The following is a 13,242-nucleotide window of genomic DNA, read 5'->3' as shown; positions in this document are numbered from 1 at the left end:
TAATTTCAGTATTCCTGTAGTTCTGCTCCTGGAATATTTTGATGGTCTGCCAAATCATGCAGCTGGACAAATACCATCCCTTTGATTACTGTTGGGAATCTTTGAACACGGAGAGCAGAACTTAGCTTAGATAAAGAACACCGTGTTTTGTGTTCAATTTCCTGCTGTTCTGTGATAGCGGTTAGATTCTGGTAAGGACTGAAAATCATGACTTTTGTTACCTGAATCTGACTATGCTCCTGAATTAAGTATATAAATTCTTTTCTCTTGCTAGATTTGTGACTTTTTAGCAACATTATGCTTTTATTTCATACAAGTGGCTAATTTTTAATTAATTTAATCATCCTTAAGCCCCCCTTTTTTTTTAGCATTGATATTGTACAAGACGAGCAATAATTCTGTGACCCTTTGCTTGGCTAACTTAAAAGTAAAAATTTTCTCACCTTAAAAATATGAATAAGGTCATCCTTCTATTTTTTTAACAAACCTAGAGATGATGAATTAAGATTGTTCTCAGGAAATTTATTTGTGGTGGTCCTTCAGGTGTATGAGCAAGAGCAAAATGCTCCTTTCAGTTACGGTCTGTACAGTGGCAGTCATTTTGATTGCTCAGGGCAAAAAAAGAATTGCAGATCTTCCAAAGGGTTCTGTGCACCAAGGAGACCAGAATAGGAGTGTACCTATATTCAAATGATTTCTTGTCTTCACAGGTACAGGCAGTGTAGAAAGGATTGATTGATCACTTACTGAGCATGATTTTGTATCTCATGTTAAGATTTCAAGAGACCAAAAAATTGCAAAAACGTCAGTTAATGTGTTGTCTCACTCACCTACTCATCTCCAGTGCATTAAAGCTAAGGCTAATTTCCACTTATTCCTTTCAGTCCCATGAGGTAGTGTGGGGAACACAGCTTTGTGCATTTCATACTTTGAAAACTATATATTAATGGTTAAGTGTGGAAATGATAGAGTTGTCTTTATTCAGGAAGGGGTTGTAGTTTGCCACACTCAGAACCTGGAAAGATAAAATCTGCTGTAAGTATATGCATAATTTGAGTCCTGCATGGAGATTTATTGCAGGAAAAATAAACTGAAGTTACGAGTGCATAATATTCAGTGATGCTGCATAGTGCCATGGGAGGTGTTCAGCATTATTGTATTTATTTTTCCATTATTTTCCAGTTTTATTCAGCCTAGTGCTACCCTTATTTGGAATACTAGGCACTCAGTCTGGCAGGTTAATCTTCCTGTTTATTATGTTTCATGATTCTACAGAATAACACATTTTAAATTACTATATGTTATAAACAACCAGATTAGAAATTGCTTCAGATGTTGAGAATAAAATTGTTCTAAGTTGTTTTTTGTAATTAATTAGCAAAGTTTTGCACTGAATAGCTCCATTGCCAACTTCAGCTGGGAAAAAACAGATTGTGAGATTTTAAACATTCTTAATGAAGGTTTCTTACACTTAAAAGCATGCTGTATTAGTGCTGCATTTCCAGAATATGGTAGTGTTACTTACAAAGTATTTTGTTATTGTTTCAAACTAGAAGTAAATTTAGAGGCAACTTGTAGTTGGCACAGAGCATTTATTTCTGGTATGTCTACATTAGTTTTTGCCATTTACAACACATCCTAGCATAGCACTTCAAGATGAGCCAGCTCTTGTGGAGTGTCTGGGCATGGGTACATAAAGGTTTGTGTGTTTTCACACTGTTTATTCGTACCTAGTATCTGCTACTGCTTTAGGCTATTTTTCCTTGTTTCAGTGAATGTGGGGGTTTGTATCCAAATGCTATATGGTTTTTGGGATGGTGCTAGTCTCAGGTATTCTGTAATAAAATCACTTTAAAATAACTCTTTTTAAAGTTACAACTTCAGGAAGATTTTACGTGGAGAGAAGGCACTGTATTTGCTGACACTAAAATACTATTAATGCATGTAAGGTGCACTGAAAATGCATGATTCTTTTCTAACCTTTATGGTTTAGCACTTTGGAATAATTTAGAAAAACATGTTCTTTTAAAAATATGTTCATTAGCTTGTTCAGATATAACTAAAAAAGCTGTTTTTAAAGGCATGCATCCAGAGACATGCACACAATGAATTCAAAGTGCCAATGTTTCAGGGAATCTAAATTATTTTCAGAATTTCAGAAATTGAGAAGGGATAAGTGGAAGGAGAAAATGTTGGGCTGGTGCCAAGCGATAGCTCGTAACCCTCACAGACTTCCAAACAGCACAAGAACACCCGAGGTCTCAGGTGATGCTTCACATAACTCTACTTTGGTGAGTGAAAAGTTGCATTTCGTGATGGTGGCATGCTCAGAACTTGAGAGGTGTTAAATTTGTTTTAAAAGTTGTACTGTCTCCCATTGTTTGCATTTCCTCCACGTGCGAAACCCTTTGATATAACATCTGGTTACTCTTTCTGTTTGCTTTTTTTGGTCTTTTATGTTGTGCATGGTTCATTCTGACTTGCATGCTGTGTCTATAAACAAGTATTGATGTTTTGTCAATGGTGAAGTCTTTAAGCAGGAGATGACCCAATATGGGTCACTTAGATTCTTTGTGATCCCAATCAATGCAATGGCATTTGGTCCCTGATGAATACAGCAGGACATTATCTAAAGGCACCTCATTTACTCTTTGTTCCTGCCTGTAACAGGAACAAAGTATCATGTGTCTAAACTTGTCAGACAGCTGGATTTTAAAATTATCTTCATACATTAAACATGCTGTTGCAAGAGGTGGTTGAGTTTCTGCATGCAAAGCTATTGAGAGTAGATGTTCAGGCAATGTAAAGTTGACAGTTTACATGGTGGAGTTAAAATGTATCATGTGAAACTGAATAAAGTTACTCATTGATAAGAATTCTAATCCCGCAGTTTTTGTTCATTGAAATAAAGCCACTTACATCACTAGACCTGGCCAGGTGAGTAAGAACTGGTACTTGTATGTAAAGGCTTCCAACTGCCCCGTCTCTAAGAGCAAAAATTGTCTACTTGCCTGCTTGTGTGAATTCAACTGACACTTCCAGGCTTCAGCAAGACTGAATATTTGAAACATATCCAGTTCAATATGCCTGCTCCATTCATTAATGAATGTTAAATAGGCACTGTGTTTCCCTATCCTGAGAAACAGGAGTGATTAGGAAATACTGCCCTGCAGTTCTTGAAACATGTACAGGGTGACATCGAAGCTGAAAGGTGAATCATTGTTCCTAACTACTGAAGAAATGTGATAGTCCAAATGAAGAGACAGGGGTCTGCTTGAAAGCTGTTGAAATTTTGGTGAAATAAAGCCCCTAATCAATGTGGCAAAATTATTATGTTCAGTGGTCAATTATACAGAATGTAAGTTTCTGATATAGAAGAGAATGCAAAAAGACAGCATTAAAACCTGCAAATTTTATAGTTTATTATATATATCCCAGAATACTGTTATACCTCACTTTCCTCTAGAATACTTCCAGAGAAATAAAAGGAAATTAAAAATCAATGATTCTGTGAAAAAAATGTCAAGTATATTATCCCCGCATTTAATTACTGTTGCTATTTTATTTCTAAATTTTATTTAATTGGTTTTACTATTTAGCTATTAATAGTAATAGGAGGTAGCTATTAAGGAATTGGGATATCTGGAAATTTGCATATTTTGATTTCTGCTTGACTGCTATTCAACATTTAATTTGGTTTGATATTCATGAGATAAGCATTCCAGTCTACCAGATGGGATTTAGAAATGATGAACTGGAAATACAGTTCAGAACTGGTGAATCCATAGACTTAGTATCTTTTAACCCTATTAATATTAAAACTTGTTCAAAAATAAGTTTGCATGTAGACTGCTGCTTTGTTGATGTGAGAAAGCCAGAGAAATAAACTGCTGGGGACAATACTGTGTGTCATTCAGTATCATGATTGGCTGTAGAACAATAATCTTCTCAACAGGAAATAAAGCAGTCATGTCTCTTGAGGACTGCCAAGCTTTCCTTTTCATTTTGTTTGCTTCCCACTCTCTAAACCATGACTTTTTCTGTCCCTCACGTCTGAAGACAATGATACTCAGTATAAGCTTTTGCTAGCAATGTCTTTCCAGCTTGCAGGATGTTGACTGAAAATCCTTATTTCACTTGTGAACATTTGTAATCTGAAATTTTGTTTGAAATCAGTTTTGATTTTGCTTAGTCGTCATTACCTTTTCAATATTGAAATATTTTCTGGCTGGTCTTGAGTGAAGATACAGAGTTTAGTGCTGGAAACTGAAAAATAATGAAACAGCAGAAAATAAAGAATATAGCAAATTGTTCTAAGTGTACAGAGCCACTTCTGGTGAGCTATTCAAGCCCGTTCTTTCTGAATTAAATTTAATTTTTCTGTGCATTGCAGCTCCTCTGTGGACCTGATTCCCTCAGTATGGGTTTATTTCATGAGTCTTGTGCCCCTGTGAGTCTGTGTCATGAAGACCCAGCTCTTTGCTTCCTTATTCTGTAAGTGACAAGTCTGGGTTTGGAAGGAAGCAAAGTGGAATGCAGACTGGATCTTTTTTTTACCTCTGCCATATGCTTTTGCGTACACTTCAGAATATCTTCTTTATTTCAGAATTTCAGCGAAGACATTAAAAAATACTTTCCATTTAAAACTAAAGTCCCAAAAAATGGGAATGCCTAAAGTGGGCATTTCATAATGCCACCTTTCTGAAGGGAAATTATCTGAATATGGCAATCAACTCTCATTCATTTTTTCACAGAATCCTGGAATACCAGGATGGAAGGAATCTCGAGGATCATGTGGTCCAACCTTTCTTGGCTTAAGCACCATATAGACAAGATGGCACAGCACCATGTCTTGCTCAGTCTTAAAAATATCCAGTGTTGGGGGAATCCAGCACCTTTCCTTCGGAGATTATTTCAATTGTTCTCATTGCAAAACATTTTCCTCTTGTGTCTAATCTGAGTGTGCCCAACTTGTACCCATTACTTGTCTTTTGCTTCTAACTCCTTGTAAAAGGAGTCTTCATCTTCTTTGTAGCCACCCTTGAAATACTGGAACACGATGATAATGTATATCTCCCCTAAGCATTCCTTTCTGTAGGCTGAACAAACCCAGTTCTCTCAGCCTTTCCTCATGTGGCAGGCTTCCCAGTCCATTTTTATGGAAAGAAATATTTTGCTCTCTGTGAAAAACAGGAGGGAGCTTACAGAGCAGGAAGCAGGTTATGATCATTAAGAAATTGCTTTGTTCATTAAGCAAGGAAATGGAATGCTGAACACCAGTGGAGAAAAAATACAGAAGAATTAAACTCATGAAAACACTGGAATGTATTTGAAGAGTTTAATAAAAGCAGTTGCACCATTTCATTTTATTTCATGTTAAGATGTTCTAGCTTCATCCAAATCAAATAAATTCTGAAATATTTGAGAAGAATTCAGCTAAGGAGTCTTGGGAACATTTTTCTGTTATTGTTGTCAACTTAATTGTAATAATATCCCCAAACTTTATCATCTTAGTCTACTTTATTTGAAGATTAAAACCTTGCATTCAGTTTTAGATGGCACTCTAGCTTCTTGGTTTTGAGCACACCTTGAAAATTTTGAATCATTCTGTCATCAAATGAGGCATAAGTTCTCAAAAAGTACTGTTTAGTATTGTAGTTTATTGGATTTGAGGGTTTGTATTGATAGCTTTAGATTCATAGTGAGTAAATTTTTTTTTTTAATACTTAAAACAATTTCATACAGTCAGTTAACTTGGTGTCGTAGAACATAAACCTGGAATTTACTTTGCCTCTCTGATAGCTAGAAATCATCTCTTTATCGAGCTGAATTTATTATCAGTTTGTTTCTGTATGCATTGTTTCTAAACTTTGAAGATCCATCCTTTGTAATGTTCATCATATTTTGAGAGACTTGTAATACAACTTTCCCTTTTTGTCATAGTTTTCATATTTCCATGTATCTTTTCATATTTCGGAGTATCTTAAAATGTCTTGTCTATTCCTGCTCCAGTTTGAACTGGGATGATCAGTTTTACACAGTATTCCAGATCAAGCTTTCTGTTCCTAACAATTGTAACATTGTCTGTCCAGTAACACATTTATCATACTGCATAGACTTAGCATCACTTTATTGATACTTTTTTGTAGCTGCTATTTCAGTTTTGAGACCAAACCGCTAGATTATGTTGGCTTTTAATACATGAGGACTGTATCAATTCAAATTATTAATGCTTTTCTGTCCTTTTCTATTCACCAGGCAATATGCAAAATAATCTTTTTCATTTTTCCCTTTCTCTGATATTTTCCAGAATTGGGGAAAGAATAGTAATGTTTTTTCCTTTACTTGATGAGAATCTATATCTTGAAAGCTCATAATTTTATGCAAGAAAAGTATTTGCAGGGTTTTTGTCTTCTGAAAAGATAATGATTATAATTGAAAATAAGGAAATTATTTCTTCATTAATCAGTCTGTGCTGACAGTATCTATTTGTACTGTGACTCTGTAAGCATATGTATATGTGGTGAGTTCAAATTATTTTGATGGGAATACGTAAATATGTATTAACATTGATTAAATCATTTGCCTAGAAGCAGTTCTATGTTCGACTGGTTTTGCAGAGTGTTTCTCTGGGTCCTAGTTCAAAACTTGAGCATTGTTATAACCTATGTTCCCAGCTATTATTTGCAGCCTGTTCTGCATAGGGCATGGGCTGGTCCTTAATTCAGTACATCATGTGAAACACATGGAGCTAATGGCACAAGAGCACGTACTTGGTGCTGAATTGTAGCCATTAGTATAAACTGCTTTTCCCTGTTGTATTCCCATCCTGAATTATAGGTGAGTATATGTGGAAGTATAGTCAGGTGAGTAACTAGGTAATTTGCGTTTCTATATACAAATGAAATGTAGAAGTCATGGCAAATGATCAAGCATGTGGTTTAACTCTAAGGCAGGATTTCTTTTTATGTGAGCAAATGATGCCATCTGCTTCTCCAAGAGAAAGTAAAATATGATTATGAATGATCTATTTGACACAGGTAGGTCCCATGTTGTCACATCTGATTTTGACTAAGCAAGTGAATAGTAGTCAATAGTCATTCTGAAATATAATTAAACAAGGAAAAGTGTGTGTGGGGGGGGGGGGGTGGGGGTTTTTTTGCTGTTCACCCTGACAGACAGCTCAGCCCCCTACAGCTGCTTTCTCACTCGATCAGTGGGATGGGGAAGAGAAGCAGTGAGGAAAGGTGAGAAAAAACATATGTTGAGATAAAGACAGTTTAATAGGCAAGGCAAAAACCACACTTGAAAGCAAAGTAAGGAATTGATCTATCCCCTGCTTCCCATGGGCATTCAGGTGTTCAGCCATCTCCAGGAAAGCCAAGTTCCATCATGTGTAACTTTGGAAGTAACTTGGTTACTTGGGAAGAAAAATGCCGCTCTGAATGTTTCTGCTTCTTCCTTCTCCTCCTTTCAGGTTTATACGCTGAGCATGACACCACAGAACATGATTTATCCCTTTGGTCAGTTGGGATCAGCCTGCCTGGCTGTGTCTCCTCCCAGCTGCCTGTGCAACCCCAGTCTCCTCACTGGTGGGGTGGGGTGAGAAGCAGAAATGTTCTTGGATGTAAGCCTTGCAAAAACTGAAACAACCCTGAGTTATTAACAGTGTTTCCTGCAAAAATTGAGAACGTGGCCACATGAGAGCTGTGATGATGAAATTTAACTCTATTCCAGTACAGGTTTTCCTCCAGTGATGATAAAGTGAGTATCTGGGATTTAACTCTAAGTTATGCTAACTGTGTGAGAGTTCTAGTAGTGCAAGAATGATTTATCACTAGATGGTCTTTAAAGGTCTCGTCTAACCCTAACCATTCTTTAAATCTGGGATTTTATCTAAATACCCAAACTTAATTTCACAACAAGAAAGATGTATTCATCTGAGTCTGAAGTGTTTGACTGCCTGATTTTCATAAAGATAATGTAATTCCTTGATGAAAATCTTGTGAAATAGGGTAGATCTAAGTTTCCTTTTATACTGCAAGCCTTGAACTGTTAATCTGACAGGGAGTGATGGGCTGTTTAAAATCTGTATTTTAATTTGTTATAAGAAAACCACATAATTTAAAACTCAAAAACTAGATGTCAGAAAGGAGTAATTATCTAAGAATATGGAGTTGTTTTCTTCTGAATTATCATCTTATTTCTATAACGATTAAGTAGTTTTTATGAATGAGGCTGCAGAACCAGCTAGGAAATCTACAGCATGATACCTTAAAAGGTCATTATAGATGCTGGTTTTAAAAGTATAGTAGTAACATTAATATAATAGCCAAACAATGTGTACATGCGAGTAAAACTGCGGAAGAGAGATTATGCAGAGAAATGTAATTTTAAAAGGTGCAGAATTGTTCACCAGTATAATAAATTACATGATTTCCCTAAGTATCTGTTCATGTTAGTTATGAAAACTGCTCCTTGTAGTGTAGGCATTCCACACCCTTGAGCACAGTGCAGCATGCTGCCCAGCAGGGCAATTGTTTTAGCAATGTATTGCTTTACAATTTACAGGATCAGCCTAAGCTGGCAGTGGCCTCAGGAGCCATGCCACCCCAGGCCAATCTTGTTGATTTTCCTTACATTTAAAGCCAATTAGCAGTTGTAACCTTGGTTACCATCACCTTCTACGTTCTCACCATGAATGTGATAATAAGGATATAAAGTTGTTAAGAGCTCATTTGTGTTCCTTTTCTATGCATACATAAATAATTAGAGCAGGGTAGATGTAGGCCAAAGCTTTTGGGTAAGTCTCCCCAATAATTGTCAATTATTTAAGAGTGACAAAGATATAGCCAAGTTTTTGCATATTTCACCAGTGATTTCAGTTAGACTTCCCCTATGGCAGGCTTAAAATGACAGTCCTCACTTAAAGAATTTTCATTTTGCTTTTTCTAACCAAAAACCAGAGGCTACGTAGAAAATTAATACTACTTTGAATTTGTATGCACAAAAATAACTTTAATATAAGAGGAAAAAAAGAAAAGCTTAACTGAGTGCTGGATTTAGTGAGGCAAGAAGGTTTTAATATTGTCATTATCACTATTATTATTATTATTATACTGTCATGTTTTACTTAGCTTTATAACTCAAATTATATTTCAGTCTTTTTAGCTGTTAGGTTTCTGCATTTATTATCAGTAAAATTTGCAGTATAATATTTTTCTCTAGATAAAATTACTGTAAGAACACATTGACGTAAAATGTGTTAAATGTTGGTGTAACTGTTTGAACAGGTTCTATTCAACACTTTATTTTTCCCAGAACATTTCATGCATCTTGTGTCTCACAGCAACATGTGCTCACAAGATTGGTTCAAATCTATTTCATATAAATGATTCATAATTTGTTTCCTTTTTGTATAATTGAAGCTGTCATTAATCTTTCACTTAGGGAAAAGGAGCATCATTTCAATGTAGAATTTAACACCTATTAATTTTTTAGCTTTGAGGATGAGAGCTGTGTCTGACTGCATTAGACTGTTTCACATAACTTTTGACTGAAAGTTCAATAAATTATTTTTCTATAAATTTTTCATATGTTCATAAAAATCTTATATTTAAAGTATGTAAGACTCCAGGTTGTGTGATGTAGCATTACAGATACTGAAACAAGAAGGAATTGCCAGATCACCATTTAGTTTCTATCTGGCAAATGAGTTCTTGAAAATGAGAAAATCAGATGGGCCAAGTAATTAACCTAAGTTTTTTATACGGTGAAATTGAGTTATTCTCATTCTAACTCAGTGAAGCCTTCAGTTCCATCATTAAGTGAACACATACACTCTAGTGGGAAAGTCAAGATGATAGGAAGCATCAAAGAAATCTCTGCTCATTCATTTATTTCCAGAGTAATACGAGCAAGGACAGCTATGAAAGCATGTCATGTTAGGGAAAAAAAAAGGAAAAAAGGTGGTGGTGGAAGATGATAATGCACTTTATCTTATTAAAAATCTCAAGGTAATACTTAAGTTAAATTGCAAGGTTTTTTTATATTTTCATTCCTGAGGTTCCCTAGTACTTGTATGGTATTTTGTTGTCCCATCCTGCTTCATTTATAAGATCCAGCAACAGCTTAAGGATAAGCTCCCTACTGTGCTGACTACTGCAGTTTGTGTAACTCAGTGCTGTAAACAGGAATATGTATGCATAATTTGTTTAAATAGTCTATACTGATACCATTTGCATGCTTGCAAATATATGAATATATGCATGTAAGATTGTGTGTATATATATTTTTTTCAACGCTGCTAGTTTAAATTTTACCTAATCATTTAAGTTTCTGCAACAGGATTCATTCTCACTCTGAAGTGGTTTGCTAAGTAATGATTGCTGCAAAATATATTGCAAAATATATTCTTAAGAGGAAAGTAGGGTTGTACGTGCACACCTAGAAGCCATTTCACGCGTTCATATTAGTACATAAATGTTGTTACAGACAGGGTTGGAAGAAGAAGAAAGTTGAACAGCTACAAGGAGCTGTGTATCGCCCTGGATGCATCCCTGGTGTACTCTTCTGATTTGCTCTCCTCAGTAAAAGTCTTCCCAACACTAAATTGGTTTGGTGTTGGTTGTGTGTCCCAGGAGGCTACGCAGTGCAGCACATCTCTGCAGCTGTGCTTCTGCTGCGCTGCTGTGCCGGAGCGTCGTGGCTCCATTTCAGCACATTTCAGCTCTGTGCTCCAGATAATGAGCCTGCACATATCAGGGCTGTCATGTGAGCACCTAGCCCGGGTAGGGAGAGCCTGAGTCCTCATGGCACCTCTCCATCGTTCTTCCTTTTATCACATAGAGGTGTCTGTAGCATAGAAGATTAAGTAGGGCCTCTTGAAATCGGCCATGTGTGTGGTTTTCCTTTCTTTGTGATTCTTGTGGAGAACTGAGGTGGAATAGGGTCTGGGGTGATATCATACCTTCAAATAAAATATAACCTTTATAAGCAGATTCTTCCAAAAATATGGTCTGGGAAGTCTCTGAAATCCAATGTCCCTGTTTGGTATTGTTGGTGTCACTGAGCACTTGCCATTGCAGCTGGAATTGTGGTGTTCCCTTTAAACAAAAAATGGCAACAGAAAGTGCAGGAGAGGAAAGGAATCATAATTATTGTGTGGGTTAAAGCACTGACTTCTGTTGTATGTAACTTCCATGTAACTTTGTGAAAGTAATTTCTGCTATATTATTTCAGCCTCATTAATATGAACTAATGAATACTTGAGATGAAATTTCACTTAAAATAGTAAGGCGTTTCAATCCTCTAGAGACAAAGGTGTTAGACTTATCCTGGTTGATAGTGGAAGGATTTAATAACTTTGGGTAATTAATACAAGGAAGGAGGAGAAAGTATAGCAAAGACCTAGTTTTTTTTTTCAAGATGAATCAACAGAGAGGCTGCAGTTTAGTGTTTGATCCACAGGAGATGGAGATAACTGGATGAACCAGGCACCCTGCTGCAGTTTCAGAGGTGTTCAAATATTTGTCTTAGAAATGCCAGTCCTATCACTTTCATTAACATGGGTATGTGGTCAAAGATGGCTGTATGTGGATGCTGACCATAATCTCTTGTGTTGACTCTGCTGACTGAGGAAAAAAAACCTACTTGTGACCTTGTTAGGCTAATTACCTCTGGGTTAATCTGTTATTCCCTCCCCCTGGCCCTTGCATAAAGTATGAGATGGGAGTAATAGGATAAGGTTAAGAAGGGGAAATTTAAGCTGAAGGTGAAGACCATAATCTTGCCGATAACATGACTTAGGCTGCTGTGTGATTTTATGTTGGGGGTTACATAAATCCCATGTCTGTGATACTCAAAATTTGGAATGGAAATGGAAATATTTCCTATGATATTTTTGTTAGCTTTTTTTCTGTCTCTGATTTTCTGGCTGTGTAGGTTTATTTTTTCCTCTTTCTAGAGGAAATATTTACTAAGATATTAAATAGGAGTCCTTGAAAGACTTTGGTTTTGTTTAAGATTAGGATTCTAAACTGTGTATGAAAAAAACCCTTTAAAATGTCTTTTTTGAAAAGGTAGTTTGCTATAAAATATTTGAATTGAAAATGACAGATTGTCATTTTTTATGAACTTTTATTCCTTCCACAGAAATTAATTTGGTAGCTTGTAAAGGTTTTGCCTCCCTTTCTTTCCTGTGTTAAAGGAAGGAAAAAAAATCAAAAATGTGAAGGAACAAATACTGAGAGAAAAAAAATAAAATTGAAGGACATAGAAGATTGTATTAATTCCATGCAATCCCATTTTACTCTTCTGGTTATTATTTGGCTCCTCACATTGTCTTAAGTCCCAGAGAAGTATTTGTTGTAGGGCAAACTTTACTCTCAGTCAGTCCATAATTGACATTTTCACTATAGCCATTGGAATAATTATGTTAGAGAAATATGTAAATAAAGGGGAAAGGTGTATTGTGGGATAAAAAGTGGTTGTAGATAAAGCTCATTTGCTGTACAGGCCATTAATTTGAACTTGTGTCCTCCTTAGACAAAGAACCTACCAAACAAACAAAAGGAAAACCTCCAAAACTGCAGGTTTGTCACCTTTTGTAGTTCATAGAGAAGCTCTTGAGTACAAGCTCTGACTTGAGTAAATTTGAAGGCAGGGAGAATAAACTTATGTGTAGTGAAATTTATGGTAATGAGGTCATTGAGCAGAGGTGCATTGATGCTGCTCCATCTAATTACAAACTCACAGTAGAGGAAGACAACAGCAGCAGTGCAAATGCTTCTGAAAGCTCCCAAGATGCTCTGTTGGTAGTGGGGTGCATCAAAACTGTATCTATATTATGTATAATGTTTTACCTATTTGATGCTGAAATAATTGAATTAATTTTTGTATTGTGGAAACTTGTGTTTATTGAATCGTGTTTGATGTTTGTTTTCTCTGGGTAATAATATTCCAGAATGTGTTAATTGCTTCATGTAATCTTTGTAATCTATAAATATTAATGATTATGAAATGTTAATAACAGCTGATAAAAACAAAAAGCAGAAAAATGAGCTATTCAATTAATCAATTTGAATTATAATTGCATGAATAATTACTAAATTGTCAAAACATCAATAATTATGTGCACTGAACTACAACAGTATGGGATAAATTGAGTATTTTATGTAGACTAAGTATGATTTCCCTTCAGTTTTGTTGCTGTTGTGGGTTAAGGCCATTTTGTTTAGAACT

General features: G+C 35.8%; 1 protein-coding gene across 1 annotated transcript in view; it reads left to right on the top strand.

Moving 5' to 3' along the window:
• The first annotated feature begins 2,189 nt into the window (after positions 1 to 2,189).
• MARCHF1 (membrane associated ring-CH-type finger 1) overlaps positions 2,190 to 13,242 on the top strand; it is an 83,505-nt gene continuing 72,452 nt past the window's right edge. The window contains exon 1 of the mRNA XM_041479961.1: positions 2,190 to 2,291. Within this exon, the coding sequence (XP_041335895.1) occupies positions 2,190 to 2,291 (102 nt within the window). The remainder of the gene's footprint in view (positions 2,292 to 13,242) is intronic.

This window comes from Pyrgilauda ruficollis, unplaced genomic scaffold, assembly GCF_017590135.1.
Source record: "Pyrgilauda ruficollis isolate IOZ18807 unplaced genomic scaffold, ASM1759013v1 scaffold5, whole genome shotgun sequence".
NCBI lineage: Eukaryota > Metazoa > Chordata > Aves > Passeriformes > Passeridae > Pyrgilauda > Pyrgilauda ruficollis.
The sequence above is the reverse complement of the archived record's forward strand: the minus strand, read 5'-3'. Positions and strand labels throughout refer to the sequence as shown.